Source organism: Cheilinus undulatus, linkage group 6, assembly GCF_018320785.1.
Source record: "Cheilinus undulatus linkage group 6, ASM1832078v1, whole genome shotgun sequence".
Taxonomy (NCBI): domain Eukaryota; kingdom Metazoa; phylum Chordata; class Actinopteri; order Labriformes; family Labridae; genus Cheilinus; species Cheilinus undulatus.
Window position 1 is genome coordinate 35,928,276 of NC_054870.1, and position 22,547 is coordinate 35,950,822.

The following is a 22,547-nucleotide window of genomic DNA, read 5'->3' on the forward strand; positions in this document are numbered from 1 at the left end:
AGTTGCTCAGCTAACACTATGGTGTCTTACGGTATTCTGGCGTTCCCTCATCAAACTCATCAAATACACAATCCAACAACTCCAAAATGCTCTCATGGACAAGTTGTGACCTGCACATTCACCACGCTATGAAATAATCATGGAGCGTTATGAGACGGAGATGTTTTAAAGGTAAAGGCAAAGCCGGAACTACACTCCAGACATGGCAGCTGCGCTGTGTCACTCCGCCCAGTGGTTTACTCAAGAAATAGTTCAGAGCATTTGCTTCATGTGTCGTAGTGTTACATAATTATACGTTATTATTTCATAGCGTGGTGAATGTGCAGGTCACAACTTGTCCAAGAGAGCGTTTTGGAGTTGCTGGATTGTGTATTTGATGAGTTTGATGAGGGAAAGCCAGAATACCGTAAGACACCATAGCGTTAGCTGAGCAGCTCTTAACTCGGCAGCATCTAAAAATTGCTTGCACCAACAACTAAAGGTAATGAACCTATTAGTAAGACTATAGGGATGATGGCAATGTGCAAATTTTCCAAAATGTTGAAGTATCCCTTTAAAAGAGCTTTAAAGAGATTAAGACTATTGAACAACCTGATATAAATCTCAACCTCTACCATTGCTTCCTTTTTCTGTTTCTTTCTCTATTTCTGTCTTACTCTATTTCTTTCTTTTGCTCTTACCTTCTCTCTTTCTGTCTTGTTGAATGCTGTGCTTTTTTATTTCTGGACATTTTATGAAATTACAGCTAATTTAAAAAATATTGCATTAACATGAAGAAAAATATGGATATATCTATAAAAACCAAACAATGTAGTGTTGTATTGCTGTTGACATAAACACTTCTTACATAAACACACACAAACAGCTTTTAATTGACCATAGATTTTCTTAAATTGACCAAAATAAATTAGGGATGCATGATATTGGATTTTTGCAGATATCTGATATGCTGATATTTACAAAACATTTTTGGCAATACTATTATCTATGCTCATATCTAAATATTGTCAGACCTAAATTTAAAGTCCTTAAATACCAAAATTTCAAGTCTGAGGATAGACATACAAACTTTAGTCCTCAAAACACACCTGAAAATTATAGTATTGAGGATAAGCAAAGAAAAAGACAAACCAACGCAGGACTGTTGGTCCAGCCTCAAACTCTACAATCTTGTTTGTTCATGTGGCCGAAATATCAGCAATAAATATCGGCAGAGATTTTCATATCTACTGATACCGAAATCTTACCGATAACAATGTGCATCCTTAAATAAATTGTATTCACAGCTTTTAAGACAAATACACAAAGTATCAAATTAAGTTTGAGAAAAAAATACTTCAAATGAAAAATAGGACAATATGAATTTTTAAGACTATTCAGACAATAAAAATAATCCAAAGAGAGTACATAGTCATAAACACTTGGGTTAAAACCCTCTTATCAAAATGCAGATGGCCTTGCTGTTAGGTTGCCCCCCACGTACATGCAACGTCCAAGTTCACTTTTAGCCTGTGGCTCCTTTTCTGCATTTCACTCCCCACTATCTCATCTGTGTTTCTGATTCCATCCGCTACGATAAAAGCCTAAAAGGTCCACCATAAACCTTATGTTTGAGAGCCATGTATTTGAGCTGCCGTTAGCCTAAAGTTCTGTGCCCCATACACCGAGGCTGTGATCCTCAAAGAAGGCTACCTTGGTTCAAATCTACCTGGGGCTCCTTCCCAGCAAGTCATTCCCCTTTTGTTCATCAGTTATTGGGTCTATCCACTGACCCATCACTACTTTAAAAGGCAAAAAAAAGCCCCCCCAAAAAACTTAAAATCCTCTTATTTTGTTTGTCCTGCAACAACAGATAAAATTTTTAAAGCTCCTGTGAGGAATTTTCAGTTTGTCTTCATTTTGACTATCCTTCATGTGAGCGAGTAGTGTTTTCTTAACAAAAGAGATCCTTTTTAAAAAACACCCTTCAAGAACACCTGGTGTAAAAATTGTGAGGAAAAAAAGACAGGGAGAAAGAAGAAAGCTGTTTTTGCAGTGTGCTGTTGTCTAAAACCACTATCACAGGGTAGGTGTCAGATAAAACCAGCTCTATGGATGAAGTCAGTCTTACTGATGACCTTGTTTGCTTTGGTACTAGTTCTTAAAGAACTGTTTTTTTTTTTTTTGTTTTTTTTTTAATCACCAGCTAAAAACTCATCACTTGTGCTTTAAGCAGTAAAAACTAAATCTGAGACAACCATGTAACCTGACTACCTAAATGTTTAAAATGTCTACTTTAGCAGATTTAATTCACCTTCATCAACCATCTTTTGCTGCTACTTCATGCTACAAACATGCTACCAAGCTAAAGCTTAAACATCTAATCCAGGGTTTGATTGGCCTCTGCAGCAGGATTCTAGCCTCGGCTTATATGAGCTGTTAGGTTGAATGATTCAATCACATAAATGACTCCATTTCCAGGTTTTTAAAACCTTTTTTGTAGTGCCTCTCCCTTAAATGTGAAAGCCAGCTGTAGCTCCAAGGGATGTTCTTTCAATTAGGTTAATTGCAACACCATGCCAGTACTCGCTACAATTCCAGTAAAATAATGCAATAAAACTTAATTGTTTCTGGACTGAAAAGCAGCAGGTGGCAGAATGCTCATCCTAAGCTCTCAACCTTTGCACTGAAACAAAGAGTTTGGACCCACATTCACCTTCAGACACACTGCTTTGCAAAGAAATGAGGGTTATTATGAGCTTGTCACAAGATGAGGAGAAAAACTGGCATAACAATGAGAATACTTACTGGTAGAAGTCGGCCTCTTTCACGGCCTCCTCGCACCTCTTTAGTGTTTTGGTATGCTGGTTCTGGAGAGACTGCAGATCTGCCATGGCCCTCATGCACTGACTTTTCAGACGCTCGTAGTCATGACTGGGTTTAGAATTTGGCCTTAAGGTTAAAAAACAGAGATGACTTTATCCAGCAAACTTGTGGTATGATGGGCCTTAAATAGAGCTTAGATAAGAGGATATTTGATACATAGTTGGCCTTAGCCTTGTACAAGAATTCAAAGGAATGAATAAAATGTTAGACTCAATGTAAACAGAGAAAAAGTGATTCTGATGTAAGCTAAACAGTCATTGTATCATCTATTACACAATAAACATCTGGTAAGTGGAGCATATAAAGTTTAATTAAGCAGTCAGTGTCAGTGCTCTATTTCTGCGAGGTAGAATCAACATTATTCCAGACAACAGAGAATTAGTCGATGTAAACATGTCAGCCAGGGCTAAAGACTCTGACATAACAATGACTTTAATCATCTAGAGAGCCGAGGAAAACTTTTCTGCCCTTAAAACAACAATTGTGTTTCATTTAAGCATAAAAATCCCCCGCGGTTATTACAGTAGACACATTCAAAGACAGCAGCCAAATTGAAGCGTTACCAGAAGGGAAAAAAGGCAGTAATAATAACAACTTGGCAGGCTGGCTAGGATTTTGCACCTGCAGTCGTCGAAGGTGGTCCCAGGCGATGCCAACGCCAGACGCTTGCGGAGCTCGTCCCTCTCCCTGGTCACCTGGCGGAGCTGGAACAAGATGGTGTCCAGGTTGTCGCCGGATGGCCGGTTGTCGTTGATAGCTGGGGGTGGGGAGGACGCTTCACCATTAACTGGGGAACCTGTGACAGTGAGGATGAGAGATACTGATCAGGACACAATGGAAAAGTTTCCCCCAAAGTGCGTATAGAAGAAGACTTACAGTACTTTATGAATTCCTCCAGGGGATATTCAGCTCCTACATCCCGTCATAGAACATGCTAAACACAACTAGGCTGAAACCCATGCACATACTTGATCCTATGGAAAAACCTAAATAGCCCTGTGCCTTGCTAAAGGGCACCTCTACAGTAATCAGGAAGTGGCACCAGTTCACAGCTTTCAGTCACATGACCAGTTAGAGGGGCTGGAATAAAAAATGCTTAGGACAGTAGCAACTACCACTGCAAAACCACCAAGCGTTTTGACTCTCCACCTCCTTAAAATGTCACATTTACATCACCATACAACCACGAACATGGAGATATTCAGTTAAACTGCAAATTTGTTTCACATTGGACACTTTGTTAGGCCTCAGTCATATCACTGAAATCATTGTAGTCCAAGCCAGAACTTCATTTCACTGATGTTTATGTACCGATATGTCTACAGCAGGGGATAATCCTATCCTTTAGACTGCTGCCAGTATAAAGGTCAACAAAAGTACAGTCAGCTTTATGTATTTATGATGTGTTTGGGTCAATAAGTCTGCCATTTGGGAAGTGAATATCACAAAGCCTTACAAAGTAGCTGGATTGCCCGCCTCCATGTCTGTCATCAGGCAAATCCATCTTGCAAAACTCCGACCTACAACGTTTGTGCTGAACTGAAAATGGTTTGGACCGATCCGCGCCATTTGAGCAGAATGAGACAGTTGCTACAGACGGGGTTTGGTTGTACAGAAAGCTGATAGTAATGGCTGTTGCTAGTGCAGCAATTAGCTTGGATATAGATAGAGTAAAGAGACAGTTTTATCAAAACAGGCCCACTTTTAAATAAAGAGCAAATAACAAAACTGAAAACCGTCAATGGCAAAAAAGATGGTTCGACTCTTCTGCCAACCTACTTTGGCATGAGTTTGCAATCATTACAGGTGTGGTTTGCCAGTTTATCAAATGGTTGATGCTGTGTTAGCACACCGAAGCTTGTCTTGGCAGAGAAAATTATATTGTTGTCTCCTGACCGGCTTCAGCATGACTTTAGTTCACAGAGAAACTCTGTTGTTCACAAATGACAGCAGCGTTACCCTGTACAGCTTGGAGTAGTACCAGAGCTGTGCATGACTACCTTGTTTTGTCTTGTTGCTCTGATTGGGTGTATTAAATGTTACTGATAGGATGTTCGTCCAGTCACCTTTCTAGAATTTTTTGATAAGTCCTGCCCTTTCCAAATGCTTTGTATGTGAGGTTTCCCAGATAAATGTGAAATATATATATACAATGAATATGTATGAAACAGTCTACCTGTAATGTCAGGTAACACAATTATCAGCTGCCAGTCAGCATCCTGATAGTGTAATGTTAGTTTAAACTCCATGTTCTGCTCAGGTTAACACACTATTTGATGTCATGATTAGAAAATGTCTGTTAGGTGCAACTGTACTGTTAGAAAGAAAACCAGATGGGAGAAAATAGAGAATTGGTACTGTTAGATCGTACACTATTCCTTTGAGATTGGGTTCTGTGGAAGTATAGCCTAGGCTCGTCTCCTCATAGGTTAGTGTGATCAGCTACAAGACAACTTCCTTTTATTAAAAAAACAACAACAAAAAAATAGTCTAAACATGTAACTGGCCATTAAGATAGTCAACTTTCATCTTCTCTATTGTGCAAAGTAGAAAGAAGCCATTTTTGCCCACCAGGGGGGTTTTCATGAGTGCAAGGTGAAAGCTATGAATTCCTAGACCAATTTTCAGACTTGATACAACCTAAGTCCTTACAGAGCCAGCTACTGCCATCTCCAATAATGCTTCAATAAACTCACAACTTTAGCCATGATGTCATTACATCAATCTTTGATTTACCAACATAAAAAATAAGATTTAATGATTTTGCTTCAAGAAACCACATGGCACAAGGTCAGAAGAATGAGGAGTACCCTTCAAGCCCTAGTCACCCTGTGTAGACCGCCCACTTTTGTTCTTATGCAACTGTCTTATAACTTCTTCTCTGGCATCTTTTTCTCCAGGCATTGTAACATCCTCTCACACAACAAATAATAAACATAACAAATGACACTAAAAACTATGTTTCTAAAAATTTTGCACAAGGTGGAACATACAGTGAATATAAGGATGTAATGATGCACCCAACACAAAATATGATGCAGTATATTTATTACATACTGGGTTCACCATACAATTTATCAGGATTTGCTCATGATTCACCTTTGTCCCATTTAAACATCTATCTTAACCAAAAACTATTCCATTTTTTTCTCATTTATTTGATCCACAAGTCTTTTAGTGACTTGCTCTTGCCTGACAATGCCTTTGATACTGCTGACCATGTCATTTTAAAAGAGAAAGCAGAGTGTGAAGGCTGAGAGATTAACCTCTCAATATACTGAAGTTAAAAATGGAGTGCCTCAGAGCTCAGTCATGGAAACACTGTCATTTACACTTTATATCAAGAGTATCCCCAAAATACACCGAACTCAAATGTTCATTTATACGCAGATGACACTGACATTTATTAATCCACTCATACACCACATCAGGACCTCTTCCACTTACAACTAGCCTTTGACAGGACACTTTGCATGAGTTAACATAGGTTCTGGGTCCTGACAAAACCAAACTCATGATGTTATAAATGTGGGCCACTGGTTGAAATGTGATCCACAGCAACGTGAGTTTGAAAACACTTTAATTCTTTTTTCTGGGTGTAGATCAGTGATTTGAAACCAAAGGTTTATGAATATCCACAGGTGCTGCATCCTTTTATAAGCTTCCCCTATAAAACGAGCTTGCTATTGAAGCAAAGCACGGATATGATACTTAAGTCCAATATTTGTTTGCTTAAAAGTGAACTGAACATTACTCCACATTTCCAGATCTTACATAATAACAGTCGATCATCATAATATCATCACCACAGAGAGGAAGTGAGGGCGGAGGGAAGAATAAGAGTGCATATGTGTCGTCTTGCAATTTGTATAGAAGTTAAAGCTGCGATTGGAAAATCCTTGTTTCTGCCACTTTAATCCCTCTGACTGATGATGGTGATGTTTATTTACGCATGCATCTTCTCAATGCCTTAAATCTTTCGTAGTGCTTACCATAGGGTACTGAGGTTATATATTGAGTTTTAAGTCCTTAACTCATCATTGTATTCTGTATGACAGAGTTGGTTGGCCTTCATTGACCACATGTATGCTAAATCCTTAGCATGTCCTTATTTATAAGGCTTTTCTAAATCTGCTTCCATCATACTTGTGTGAACTCATTCATGAGAAAAGTGTTGGAAGTTACAATCTACACTCAGTGACTCAGTGGCAAAATTAACTTTTGCTATCTGTGCCCAAAGTTCATCTTGAAATGGGTAAAAGGAGTTTCAGGTGCGCTGCTTAAGTCTTGAGTAAAATCTTTTCAAAGGTAGACTGAAGGCATTGGAGGAAGATGCATTGGAGTTTTTGAGTGTCAATTTGCTGCAGATTTGCAAAAACTGTATCTTAGATTTACACGACAACATCAAATGGTAATCTCTTACAGAAAAACATACAAGAGGCAAAACAGACAGGATTTAGATTTGGTGATGTAATGTAACTCTTGTGTTTCATGTGCGGCATTACCTAATGAGTCCATATGATTAGCTCTGAAGGAATCATTTACTGAGAGCAGCTGCAGTATTTACAGGGGAGTAACACATGTACATATTCTTCATTTTAATCATTGTTTTCCAGTACTTACGCATGAAGCATCTATTATAAAACCTGGTTGTTCTCTTCTAGTCTGTTTTTGAAATTCCTCTGATTGATCTCACCAGAGGAGGATTTTCTTTGAAATAACAAGGTCATTCTGTTTCAGTGCGAGTCCTTGACAGTGAAAGAGACATGTTTTTGCATACGCGTATCATAAAGGAGTCTTTTTCAGCGTTGTTTTCTTGATTTAAAAGAACACATATGGCTAGAAATCTGAGGATTATGTCCATCTTTGGCTCAACATTTGGCTCTTTTGGAGGTTTATGTAACACAGCTGAGTCACTTGGACCTTTGTCAAAACTCAGGAAAGGCAAGCAAGGTTTTCTTAAGGACAGAGAGAGACGTTAGGGGGTGTTTTAGGGGGATTTAATGAAAAGTAGAAGCACTAAGTTCCTAAAATTCATAACTCGGATCCAATATTTGTCTTTTATCAGAATAAACGTCCTGTTATAATGCAGGAATGCATAGGTTTTATTGCAGTTTGGGAGTGTTTAGACAATGTGTAGACCCTGTTTGACCTGGCTTGACACAAATACAACAAAACAGGCTTCTTGGGTAATAATACATACCGACACTACTGAGGGAGCTGCTGCTTTCTGAGTCAGAGGGCATCGTGGAGAGAACGCTGTATGTAGAACCTGCCAGGAGACAAAAGCAAAGAGGAAGAATCCTGCAGATTAAAGCTCTGATTGATTGATTAAAAGGTACGCAGAGGCTAGAATAAGAGAGGAAGAGAAATGACTATTACACAGTCGGTTTCATATTCCCTGCACACTTGTAAAATAAGTGTGGTGCAGGGTTTATACTCGGAATAATAACTTCAGCTCTCCCTCTAAGCAGCTCTATATTATCACTCCAGACTGCAGTCGTCATTAAACCTCCTTTTCCTCACCGTGCACTCTGCCTCGCTTTGATGTATAGTCTCTGTATGTTTCTGCTACACAGGCAGAATGTCACGGCTGAAATGGGATTTTCTCTTTTTATTTCAAGCACATGGAGAGAGAGAGGGAGAGAGAGAGTGATTCTCCATCTGAATAGCTGTGCATGCTGTTAAGCTGGGGGATATTTCACATGGGCGACACAATCCATAGGAGAAAGACTATGCAGATCCTCATTATACTGCAGAGTCCCTGCTCCAAAGGGCAACATAAACATGGCTGACAAGAAGGATAGAATTTCTTTAAGGACACCTCTCAGATTAAGGGCTTGCTGAAGGCGTTTCTATTGTATCTCACCCTAAAATACCTTTCTTTTGTGGTTTCACCCAGAACCTACAGTTTTAGAGAGAGTATTAAAGTTTAAACTGATTTCTATGCAAATTTTACACCCACATATAACTAAAGTTGCTGCTTTAGCTGCTTTAAGAAGACGCTGATAACCACCATTAATTTTGAATTGGATTCTTTTAGGAACTAGAGCAAAAAAATATCTTTAAACTGTAAGTAACAGTCAAAAGACCATTTAGTTTTAACAGGTGTTTTCAATCAAAAAGTTTAAATCATAGCCGTTACAGACAAAATAATAAAAGTCTGGTATTGTATTTATGCAACTGCCAGAAGCTGCTTGACAGTAAAAAGCCAAAACAGTCTGGCTGCAGACCATTCATCTCCGACGGCCACTCTCACAGACCGTCTGAGATGCTGTATATCTCAGGACGGAAATACACGCAAAAGCTTTCAGAATAAAATTAGATTAAACTTCTGTTAAGGATTAAGATACAGGTTAGGATACCAAAAGTTAAAAGTTAAAAATCTGACTTTCAAATGCTAATTACAAAACATAAAAAAAAAAAAAAAAAAAAAAAAAAACGGGGTAAACAACCTGCTGACAGAAAAAAGCTAATCCTTATCAACTAATGCAGCAAGAATAGCTTTCTGTATCTGTTTGTCGCTTAAGCTACATATATAATGGAGCTGCGCAGCTACAGCAAAGCTCGCAAAGCAGCTACATATATATTTTATCTGCCTAAATAAGTTAGCTTTAGCCATGTTCACGTTGTTAAAGCTAACTTAGCAATAGAAAAATGAGCTATGTAACTAACAGAGCTACATAGCTAATGTAGCTTCTTAGCTGATAGAGCTAAAGCTAAGCTCAAAAGCAGCCATGATTGCTAAAGCTCACACTGCTAACTTAGCTACTCTGTCTTATATTGTAACCACAGTTGGGAAAGTTCCAAACTATTGTACTCAAGTAAAAGTACAGTCCCTTTAGTTGAAATTCACCTAAGTACAAGTTAAAGCACTGGTCTATAGATCTACTAAAGTAAAGTAAAAAGTGAGTAATCTAAAGTTTACTCAAAGAACTGAGTAACAACTTTTGATACTCATGGGACTTTCCCAGTGAAATATGATCTTTTCTTTACATGCAAGAACACCAAGAGAATATAAATATCCAAGAGGTTGTTTATTATAAAGGTGTGACTACACCTAAAGTTAAATGCAACAGCGATTTTGGGATGAAATGCATTCTCTCCCTATGTGCTGCTCACTGTCATGTGTTGTGAAAGTCAAACTGCTATACAGATGAACGGTGTGTGAGAGTGGTTGTAGAGATGTACTGTCTGCAGCCGGAGCCCTCTAGTAAAAGAGCAAAACATGTCAAGTCTTGTGACCAAACTCCTTTCTCCTTGATTTTTATCTTCTATGAATAACAATAACCATGTACAACTGTTGGGAAACCCTTAGAATCAACTGTAGTGACTAAGAACTTAAACTCTGATGTTCTTTTGAATCAGAGATGGGCAGGTGATAAATACTAGGGAGAAAAATCAGAGAGAAGACACAAATGAGCTGCTGATTCATGTCAGGATCTATGTGAGCACGAAGCCAAATTTTTGTTCAAATTAAACCCCAAATTTCCTTCCCAGCCTGTGGTGATGACGGACTGAGCTGATGTGAGAACACATCAGGAAACATCCGGAAAATATATCATAAGTGAGTGAGGAGAGGGGGTTGGTGATGTTCATATCCTGTGACCGGAGAATGACCATAAACTGCATGCAACTGACCGGTATGATCCTTGTGCATGTAATAAATAAACTACTTTATGTTTCCTGTTGGCCAGTATGTTCTCCTCTTCTTTTGAATATGATAAATGTTCAGACAACACAAAGAAACCAACAGGGATGCTTTGTGAGGTTCATAAGTGGACAGTGGGAAGAATTCAGAGGCAGTCATCATTTCGTGCTGATAAATGTAGCCAATTTTATAGGGCAAAAACTGCAGTTTCTTAATTGTCCACTTGAGGCTCGTGGCAGAAGCAATGGAAGTCTAACTTGGCACGCCAGATGGATTTGTTTCATACATCCATCTGGAAAACCTCTCATAGACAGCAGTGGGAAAGGGCAGAGGCTTTGAAACAAACTCGGAGAGTGATTGGATGAACGTTCTGTCTGTCACATCTTTACGGGCCAATCAGAGCAACAAAACACGTGACATAGCCGCTACCGAGCTGTGCGCCTTCGCCCAAACTGAAGGAATAAATTCCACAGACAACGGCATAATGCGATGAAGCCCAATGAACAAGGGCACTTCAGGTTCAAGTCTGGCCAGTGGTTCCATTTCACAAGCCAGACAGGCCTGTTTTTACTCCTTCCACTAGAAATCCATCTTCTACAAATTAAGGCATAAAAACAAATCTAGAAAAAAGTAGGGATGTACGACATATTGTACTTATGCAGAAACGGATATCCATAACGATACACCCTTTTTTAACTATAAAAATCCCCAAGTGTCTCTTATGCAAAGAGAGGCTGATTCAAGCAGAGCTGGCAGGAGGGGGAAAGTAGGCAGTCTGGTAGTTGATTTACATTTGTGGGATTCATTTAAAATATTCGGGGCCTATGGTGGGTCCCCTTCAGTGTGTGGTGCCAAAGGTAATAAACTATACCCAGTAGCCTCTAGCTTTGTGTTAGTACGCTGCCTTTGCTGGTGTTGAAAGATTTCATGCAAAGTTCACAACAGTTGAGAGTTGATTCTGGTCCGGGCACAGTTTACACGTCACCATACATTCTTGTCATTTTGTGCCATAAATTAAAATATGCATGTCTCCATGCATTTAAAATGTCCTTATTTGAGCTGCTCCACTGTTTCTTTCTTCCTCTTCCATGGATTCGACCTAAAGTGTCAGTCACCTGAATCACCAAGTGCTGCATGAGCGCTCATTGAAAGGGACACTTTTGTTTTTTCCATGCAACCATTTTACAGGCAGTTGGGGGATTTACGTAACGACAGTAACATGATTATTTTTTACAGTAAAGGAATTTTATTACTGACTTAGCAGCAGTAATGCATTACAATACGAAGGTTTTACATTACTGATGGACCAGTGCACTGTGGCTGTTCATCAGAAGGCCAGAGGGTTTAAGAGTCACCTCCACTTCGGCTCTAGGCCTGGTGTTAGGTTGATTGAAAGCTCAGCTAAGACAGCAATATGGCAACCACCAGTGAGAGGCCTCAAAAGTCCTCTTCAGTAACCACTGCATGCCGTCACTGAGACTTTGTCCATGTTTATACACAGTCTACGGCATAATCGAAAACTGGTTTCAAAGGGTAGTACTAGCACCAAAACTGAACTTCTTAAAATTGCATAGCTATATAAAACCCTAAATAATGTTTACAATAGTTCTTAAGGTGCTGCTCTTCTCATGGAAAAAAGCGCAATCTTTAAATAATCAAAACATTATGAAATTCAATTTCCATAAGAAAAGCATTAATAAACAGCAGAAATCAGAAGACCTGGAACCTGGAAACAACCCGGAAAAAACTGCCTTTCCACTTTCACTTTGTTTTTTTAAAAACATGATAATTTATCCAAATGACTAGATTTCTTTTTCTTTTATCAGCCATGGGTAACTCAATCAACAATATTAGCTCAAAATGTGTCTAAAGAATATAAATTTCAATCTTCCTGTACACAGGTATAAAAAGTACAGAGTGAACCTGAGTGAAACCGCACAGTGAGGTACCTTTAACACTAATGCCATGTGATGAATGCAAAGCGAACACATGGACCCAGCTCTCCTCTGTGCAGGTCAGGGGAATGGTCTCTGGCTTTGTCAGCAGCAGGCAATAGATTGACGCCAACTGTTCCAGATCTCCATCTCCGTCCTTGCCTCCCTACTGGGTTTAGCAACAACTCTGGCTCCAGCCCTCAATGTGTGACAAGGCCAAGCCTAATTAACTATGAGCTCTGTGCGACGGAGACACTCCATCTTAGGCCCCGCGGAGGGGAGGAGAGGAGACAAGGGGAAGACATGGGGCAGAGGAGGACAGATGAAAGGAGATAGCATTACTAAGTCCTAAAAAGAGATAAGGAGGGAGAGTGTTTAAGAGACAAAGAGGCAAAGAAGGACGGGGGAAAGAGAGCGAGAGAAGCAGGCTGGAAAGGCTTTTAATCTGTTCTGACGTTCCCCGATGCTCGACACTTTTACTCTACGAAAAGCTGTGAGCACACGGCTTTGATTTCATATTGTTCCATCAGACACGATGAGAACCACTCAGGGCCTGCACAGCATTAGTCCTCTAAAAAAGCTGCATTTAAAGGCAACTCTTGAACCCTGCATCTGAGTGACACCGAGCTCTAGTAAAAGACGTGAGCCACTGAGAGGTATAATGCCATCTCAGCTGAGGGATTAAGTCTTTTAAAAATACCGTACAGAGTCTGTTAAGCTCTGTGCCAAAAAAAAAGCTGTAAAATGTAGCTTCTTAAATGTTGTGTTCTGTGATTTGCAAACCAAAAACACTCAGATAAATTAAAATCCCAGTAATCTCTAACGACGGAGGACACTCGCGAATCAACTGACAGCTTTAACTCCCACGAACAGGGCACTTCAGGGACAATCCTCTGTGTTAGATTTGGCTGCAATGACAAACACGTGCACAAAAATTTTTCAATGTTTAGATCAGTGTCATGGGAAGATTAGTTCACCTTGTAAGCACAAAGATGAATGCAGTCGTATGGATTGTATGTCGGATAACAGGCAGCTATCTGGTGGTCGAGGGGACGGCGGTATTAGCCCTTTTTTTCCACCAGGCTTTTAATCATCGATAGCAATTAGCAGCAGCCGCAGTCAGTGAGGCTGATCATTTGTAAAGAGGGCTTAGTGCATCAATAAAGCAGGGATCCATTAGGAGAGCATAGATCTGTCGGTCTACAGTGGGGGAATCTACAAGTCTCTGTTCAATCAGGATGAATCAGACTCTAGAAATCACACTAGAGTTAATAAGATAGACTCATCAGGACTAGAGATGTTTACAACTTTTCCTCTAAAGGTAAAGAACAGCAGCCTTGAAAATATCTGTATACTGTAAACAGCTGTAAACGATCAACTAGGGCTGCCCTTATAGGCCGGTATTGACAGAAACTGTCCTTTAAAAAAACAGAAATATTGATATTGTGCTAAAAATAGACAGACAGTAATAACGTGTAACTAATTGGTTCATAGTAGGGGGTGGAAATGGCTCTTTACGCTGGTTTCCACTCACTATTAAATGGAGGGAAGATGAAAAAGAAGCGAGAAGAGGAAGACTCGGTAACCCACTGGCTAGTTTTACTGCAGTGTGCGGCTACCGCTGCAGCACAAATCAAGTCAGAGGAGATGATAAATGAAAGCGAGGAACTCTACCCGCATGCAGAAAGTTCCTCTCCAGTTTGGGAGTTTTCTGGTTCGGTTAAAAAAAAAAAAGACAGCAGTATTTGGACACTCCAGTTAGCAGGAAACGCAGAGCAACTGTAACAGCAGAAGCAGAGTAACATTACCAACCTGTTCAACTATCTTTACCTCGATCACCCTGCAGATTTAAACAGGACTGTAATAAGCACCAGATAATAAAACTGACTGAGTTAGCATGTTGATGGTAGATGTTGGGCTTTGTCAATAACCTATCTGGTTGTCTCTTAAAAATTTACATAATTAAACCCCATTTAGACAAGGCATTAACAGCTATTTTTATCTGTTTAAGGCATTTATATAACAAACAGTAATTAATTATGCTTTGTGTGTACTAACCTCAATGCATACAGAAGACTGTTTGATACCCAAAAGCACAGACAGCATACACAGGTGTTTAGAAACTTCTTCATCAACACTGAACTAGCTGTGGAGATGCAACACATACTGCCTTGTTAACTGACATGATCTGCTTTACATATAGTACACAAAAAGCAAAAGCATGGCTTTGTTTATGTCTGTCCAGCCTTGCTGGGAGTGACTGGAATCATTGCTCTTTAAAGTCATTTGGATAATCTCTCTGAGCTCAGTAATAAGCTCTCCATTTGGTACCACTTTCACCATTTTAAATCTTTAATACAACAAGAAAAAACAAAAACAAGGGTGCTGGTTTAGCCGAGTTGGTAAAGCAGGCGCCCATATCCAGCGGCTAGTCTACACCGCACTGGTTGCTGGTCTTGGCACTGTTTAGTGCATGTCATCCCTCACTCTCTCCCCATATTTTCTATCTCTCTTCAGCCGTCCTATCTAAATAAAGACAAAAAGCCCCCAAAAAATAATCATCACAACTCCCTCGTGACAGATCTTGATTGAAATGTTGCCTTTAGCCAGTACTCCACAGGTCTTTTTGCTTAACAGTATATTACTGTGACCTTTAAAAGAACGTTAATAAAAAAATTCCATTCCTTTATATAGCCAGTCACTGCATGCAAGGACACCAAGTTGAGGTAGGAGAGCCACATTCATAACAGGTGAACAAGTAGCCTAAGTCCCGCCAACAGGTCATAACTGCAGATTTTTTGTTAATGTATAATATGAATGCACAAACTAAAATGTAGTCACTTGGAGTCAGAGGGCCAAAAATTCATCATAAATGCAAAATGTAAACAAAGCATTTGACAACTAGTTCTGTCTTACACTTCTTTCCACAACTATAGTTACAGACTCACTCCACCTCCTTGTGTTTAGATTTTCCCAAAGAAGCTACAAACAATAAAGTGGGTGATTAATTTGACTGAAAGCATTCATTTTCACAAGTTTTTGATTATCATTGCTTTAATATTGTTATTTTGAATATTTTTAGCCATGATAATCGTGAGGTGAAATTCTAATACTACGACGGTCCTAAAACCAACAGATTTTACATGATTATGATGGCCTCAGTGTTGCCTTACTCAGGGAACGTATGACAGAATTTTTTCTTTGGTGTTTTGACAGCCAGTCAGAACTTAAAAAAGAAAAACATAGATAAATGAAACTTGAAATAAGTCTGTTTGGAGATTTCTTTTAGAGCTCTTTCCTTTGAGCCTTCTTAAAAGTGTTGAAAGGACACTGATTTCTTTGATTTCAGCTCTGGGTTACCACTACATTCTCTGATGCCCTGTTCTCCTTTAGTTTGCATTATAAGAATACCTAAAAAAGGATGGAAATCAGTGCTTTTTGCTGCTTAAAAACAGTCACTACTAGTGGAGGCACAGCATAAACAAATATGTATTTGCAAGAGCTGCAAAAATATTAAGGAAGATAAAACAAAATGTTTACTAGGCTGTTTACTGGATTTTTGCCAATATCTGATATGCCTATTGATACTGATATTTAATTTTGTCTTACATAACTAAAATATTAGTCCTTTGCATGCAATTTAAGGTTTGATGATGAACTGAAGTGGGTAACTTTGGCAAAACTTCACCAACTTCCAAGGTGCATGAAGGATGAAGAGAGTTTTGAAGAGAACAGAAATCTCCAGCAACACTTGTAGTTAAGAGAACAACTTTATTAGACAGACACGTTTCGGTATCTCTTATAGGTTTAAGGATGAAAAAGAAACAAACTTTTTTTCTTTGCACACACTATAGTGCTGGGTCAGTAGGTAAAGGGTTAAAGAATGAGGTTGAATAAAGAAAAAGATCTCAACTTACATAGGTCTGTTGGTCTAGCCTGAAACTCCACTAATTTATTAGGATATATGGCCAAATTTTACAGTCAATATATGCTGATGCTGATGCCAATATCAGGCTGATAATATCGTGCATCCCTTACTTAGAGTAAACAAAGCAACCGGTCTACCTGGCAAAATTTAAGTTTGTTAATAGGCAGCTGATCAGTGCATAGCAGGCGGAGGTTTGCAAACTCATCAGCACAGCGTAGTGGCGCTAAATTAAAAGTGGCTAGCCACAGGAAAGTAAAGCACCAGGAATTTTCTCAATATTGCATTACCCAAACTTTTCTTGAGGGCTCAGTTTTCATTTAGTAAGGCGGTACAAATGGCCCTGTCTATAGCAACTTGTAGCCTGGCTTTTGTGCTGGTACTGTGACTGTCCCTCCTCAACGAGGCAACAATGACCAGCATCTTCTTTGGTTATTGCACTTACTATTGACAAATACCTCAGACAACCCCACCTCAAAACTACCAACAGATCTCTTTAAATAAACATGTCAAACACAGTTTATATGAACTTTGATTGTTTTTATAGTTGAGAGATAACCTACAAGCTCAATACTAAACTAAAGTTTCTGTATTTAAGTAATTTACATATTTCATGGGTACTGGAACACACATGTATTTGGCCACACCTTAATTAGTGAATTTAGGCATTTCAATTAGACCCATCGCCAGCAGTGTTTGAAATCAAGCACCAAGCCATGCAGTCTCCACAAACATTCGTGATATAAAATGGGTCGTTCTGAAGAGCTCAGTGACTTCAAGCCACTTTGAATACCACAATAATATAACATAGTGCATCTGTTTTGCATAAGACAGGAGCCTTCCAGCTTCATATCCATACAGAAATTGTCATCTAACTTCACAGAAATCTAACTTTTACAGTAGAATGCATGTGCAATTCTAAAATGCATATCTTAATATTTTTAGGACCATATACTGTGCTCACATTGATAACAATTGAAATCATTAGTCATTTTCTAAAGCTTAATGTACTGTACATTATGGTGCGAATTCTTCCATAGCAGCAGACATTATTCAGATTGCTTTAAAAAGCGACAAAGGATCAGAAATCCTCTCCCTCCACATATCACGTAAACTGTGATTAGTATATCCCTGGTTCCGCTCCCGCTCAGGGACCTTTTGTTGCGTTACAATCCCCCATTCGTCACACATTCCCGATCACCTCTTCATTCTCACCTCTTCAGTGTCTGTATACACCTACTATTGAGAGGGTAGGTGCATCATTCACTGACGCTACATCCACCACGCTGTGAGCAGAAGACTCAGAGTGATGGAGATGCCAGCTAAACAAGACGCTTCCAGCTTTCTGACACATCCCTCCGCCTCACTTAAGCACGCTGTAAATGAGTGGGTAGATTTCAACCGTATTATTAGTGTTGCTATTATTTGCGGTTCTCTAGTTTAATGACTGTGCAACTGAGGACACAAAAGGAGGAAGACCACAAAGACTATTAAAGCTCTGCTCATTTCTTGGTGTGTGATCTGTTTATTTCTTTATTCTAAGCACTGTTGCTCATTGACAGTTAGAAAAGCTGACAGAGACTTAGAAAGGAAGCACACGGTATTATTTTGGGAATGCTAATGCTGCTCTTTTGAAAAATAGTGTTTTAACGTGTGCTAAGGAAGAGAGCAGAATCCTCTTGGCTCATCACTCCTTCTGGTAAAGGCCGTTTGAAGCAGAAGCATGGTCCAAGTGGATCATAATCACATTTGTTTTATGATTTTTGGAGACGCTCTCATTGTCAGATAAGAGAATTTTCTGGAACTGCTGAATAATTTAGTCTCACCCGTCGGTGGAAGCCAGACTATGCATCTCCCTTTGATAAGGCTCTCCTCAGCCAGCCTCAAAAAAACTCTCATGCTCTTCTTCTCCACCACGCTGCACAATCTACTATTCCTCTCATCCAGCTTCACCATGGCAACGCATGTCATCTCGTTTTATGAGCGGGAGAACGTAATCTGGTTGTCTGGAGCAACTGTTGGTTGATTGGGAGGGAAAGCGTAGGGGGAGAGGAGTGGGGGATGTGGAACCCCCTTAGGTAGGGCGAACACTCCTCTGACCTATTTAGATCACAGCGACAGGCCTTTGTTGCGGTCGCCTCAGGTCCTCCACTGGACCATCTCTCACCTTTGAGTCTGTCTCTTTGTGGGAATCAGCTGCAGATGCTGCCCTCATATTACCATAAATACCTTAATAACTGCTGATCAGAGTTGTCTTCTGCTACAAACCAATGCAGGTGTTCTTTGTTAATACTTCTTTTGATACAGCACTCCCCAATTCAAACATTTTCTCTCATGGTTGACCGCAAAACAGTTCAGTTTGTCCAACAACTCAGTCTCATGCCCAATAATAAATCTCTTCTCTGAATCAGCCATTAAGGTGTGCTGAATGCCAACACCAAATTGATATAATACATCAGACAAACATCTGCTACTGTCATCGGTTCATGCCAATATTGTTTCCAGATGGCTTTTCTTGTCAAGAGGGTTAAACCAATGGATCCGTTCATCCCTAGTGTTAGCACTGCTTGGTTATGAAATTGTTAAAGCATGTAGCGGCCTATGCATAGAGGCAGGTGGGTAGAAGGGTTTATCATAGATATGCATACACTATATGGACAAAGGTTTTTTGGCCACCACACCATTACAACAACAGGGACTAAAAGTCACTAACGCTCTGCTGAGCCTCACATCATCACCAAATCCAATGCCAAGTGATTTATCCAATGAAAAATGTAGTTTGGACCTTAGATGGAACAGAATATATGGAATATATCACATAATATACACTATATTGCCACAAGTATTCATTCATCCATCCAAATAATTGAAATCAGGTGTTTCAGTCACTTCCATGGCCACAGGTGTATAAAATCAAGCACCTAAGCATGACTGTTTCTACAAACATTTGTGAAAGAATGGGTCGCTCTCAGGAGCTCAGTGAATTCCAGTGTGGTACTGTGATAGGATGCCATCTGTGCAACAAGTCCAGTCATGAAATTTCCTCGCTCCAAAATATTCCACAGTCAACTGTCAGTGGTATTATAACAAAGTGGAAGCGATTGAGAATGACAGCAGCTCAGCCACGAAGTGGTAGGCCACGTAAAATGATGGAGCGGGGTTAGCAGATGCTGAGGCGCATAGTGTGCAGAGGTCACCAACTTTCTGCAGAGTCAATTGCTAAAGACCTCCAAACTTCATGTGGCCTTCAGATTAGCTCAACAACAGTGCGTAAAGAGCTTCATGGAATGGGTTTCCATGGCCGAGCAGCTGCATCCAAGCCATACATCACCAAGTGCAATGCAAAGCGTTGGATGCAGTGGTGTAAAGCATGCTGCCACTGGACTCTAGAGCAGTGGAGACGCATTCTCTGGAGTGACATATCACGCTTCTCCATCTGACTATCTGATGGACGAGTCTGGGTTTGGCGTCACCAGGAGAACAGTACTGCATTGTGCCAAGTGTAAAGTTTGGTGGAGGGGGGATTATGGTGTGAGTTTGTTTTTCAGGTGCTGGGCTTGGCCCCTTAGTTCCAGTAAAAGGAACTCTGAATGCTTCAGCATACCAGGAGATTTTGGACAGTTCCATGCTCCCAACTTTGTAGGAACAGTTTGGGGATGGCCCCTTCCTGTTCCAACATGACTGTGCACCAGTGCAAAAAGCAAGGTCCACAGAGACATGGATGAGAGAGTTTGGTGTGGATGAACTTGACTGGCCTGCACTGAGTCCTGACCTCAACCTGATAGAACACCTTTGGGATGAATTAGAGCAGAGACTGAGAGCCAGGCCTTCATGTCCAACATCAGTGTGTGACCTCACAAATCCGCTTCTGGAAGAATGGTCAACAATTCCCATAAACACACTCCTAAACCTTGTGGAAAGCCTTCCCAGAAGAGTTGAAGCTGTTATAGCTGCAAAGGGTGGACCGACGTCATATTAAACCCTGTGGGTTAAGAATAGGACGCCACTTAAGTTCATATGTGAGTCAAGGCAGGTGAGCGGATACTTTTGGCAATATAGTGTATCATAGGAAAACGAGCTTTGTTAACCCAAAATAAGATAAATAAGACTAGGTCTTAAGAAAATAAAACTATAATTAACTGTATAGCATGGCAAGCCTGAGTAAAATTAAGTATAAGGGTGTATGTTCATTTAGGGCTTCCTGTAGCCACAAGTTCTTTTTTCAAGGTAAACATACACAACCAACTGAAAACAGCTATACCACCCACTTCTGGGTCCCAACCCAGCAGATGAGAATGACTATGTTACAGTTTTTGAAAATGCTCTAAGTAACAAAACAGTTTAAAATGAATTTTTTCTCTTTGTGTAACTACAGTGACTAAAAACAGTATTCAAGGTGGATTTGCCATCATAGATGACTCACTGTCCAAAGCATCTTTCTCATTCCACCGTCACCTCTCTCATACATACCTAATCCTACACCTCATCACAAAATCTTCCATTACTTTTCTAGGGTTATCACGAAAAAATGGAACAAGTCAAAATCAACCCACTGGCACCCATTATCGAGTCATTTCTCATCTTTAATTACCAGAAAGTGAAGAAAATTCTTATACAGTATCTAAAATGCAGAAGTACATTATTAACAGTCAACATATCAATATATTTGCCATTGTATTTGTGCAATTTGGAGTGTCCTTTCTTTCTTTGAAGGCAGTTTTTGACTAAAGATCCTTAGTTTTGCAACTTCTTCATCTTAGTGATCATGAAAATGACAAGACTGTTTTTTAAAGAATGTTTAGATAAGTACTGAAGTTTTTACAGCCCTGGTTCGGACATGTAGAAATCTGCTGAAATCTGAAACATGAAACCCTCCCTGCTTTGCTCCAGCCTGTCCAGAGTGCTGTGCAGAGGGTCTGCCTTCTTCAGAGGCAGTGACACTATGGACAAAGATTCTGGGCAGTGTGCCAGTGAAGCCTCGCTGCCGAGGCGCAGGATTGATCATCCGATTTAAGAAGTCCACACTAAGCATAAACATGAAGACATCTAACATGATGACTCCATGAGGCAGGATTACTCCACCGCACGCACATCGCCTGACTCACTGCTCGGTCAAACCCACCCACCCTGTTCACTCATAGGTCCAAATCTGCCCCGTGGCATGTCTCAAAATAAGATTTGTTTGACCGCTGATTGAAATCTCCCTCAGATTCAGCCTTGTGGAGATTTGCAATCTGTGTTGGGGGAAAAAACAAGAAGAAGACCTAAAAAAAAAAAAGTCCTGAGCCTTCTGCACCAGAAAAGTGTGCTCCAGCCTGTGTGTGAGTGTGTTCCAGCCCTACAGATTATCAGCAAGCCATAATGGGTTTTTATTCCCTGCAAAGATCCCTTGCTCAGCATAAAAGAGACATAATTTCTATTTTGAACAGCTTGCCTGTGCCAAGGGTTGGGTCAAAAACAAAAAGGTGAAAGATGTCTGCAACATGTCCTCCAATGGCTCCAAAACATTCTGCTGCAAGTACAAATGTGAGCCAAAACAGGGCCAAAAAGCCAGTCTGTGCGGGATAAGCCCACTGCTGGAATTTGGGCAATCTTTGTGACATTCCTTTCATGTTTAATCAGAATATGTTGATTCAGAAAGCATTTTCATACAGCGAAGAGATAATTCAGTGATTAAACTGTTCTATAGTTTTACAAGGTCGCCAAAAAAGCAGAGGAAGTACATTTAATCATTGGTAAGACTATCAATATGTGCAGTGCCATAAAAAGTATTCACCCCCTTGGATGTTTCACCTTTTTATTGATTTTATAAATCAGTCGTGGTCAATATATTTTGGCTTTTTTACCCAAAAAACTCTTGAATATCAAAATGAAAACAGATTTCTACAAGTGATGGCAATGAGATAAAAACTATGGACTTTTAATTAAGTGTTTGCATAAATTTTCCCCCCTTTCAAAGTGACTGACCTAATTCAACAGAGGTCCACTGGTGCGACAAGTTCATGTTTCGTGATAACCTGCGTGCAGTGAATGTGTCAAGTGATTGCAGTATAAACGCACCTGTGTCTGGAAGGTCCGGTCACTGGTTTAACAGTATTTCTAGCTACCATTACACCATGAAGACAAAAGAACACTCCAAGCAACTCTCAGAAAAAGTTATTGAAAAGTAGAA

The 22,547-nt window shown here is 39.9% G+C and overlaps 1 protein-coding gene across 5 annotated transcripts in view; it reads right to left on the bottom strand.

The window, feature by feature from the left end:
- dlg5a (discs, large homolog 5a (Drosophila)) overlaps nt 1–22,547 on the bottom strand; it is a 77,048-nt gene that overhangs the window by 44,157 nt on the left and 10,344 nt on the right. For 3 of the 5 annotated variants that reach the window (XM_041789331.1, XM_041789329.1, XM_041789328.1), the window contains exons 2-4: nt 8,069–8,137; nt 3,487–3,661; nt 2,788–2,931 (exon numbers count right to left, since the gene is read on the bottom strand). In XM_041789331.1, the coding sequence (XP_041645265.1) occupies nt 2,788–2,931; nt 3,487–3,661; nt 8,069–8,137 (388 nt within the window). The remainder of the gene's footprint in view (nt 1–2,787; nt 2,932–3,486; nt 3,662–8,068; nt 8,138–22,547) is intronic. The other 2 variants (XM_041789332.1, XM_041789330.1) reach the window with 1 other exon arrangement.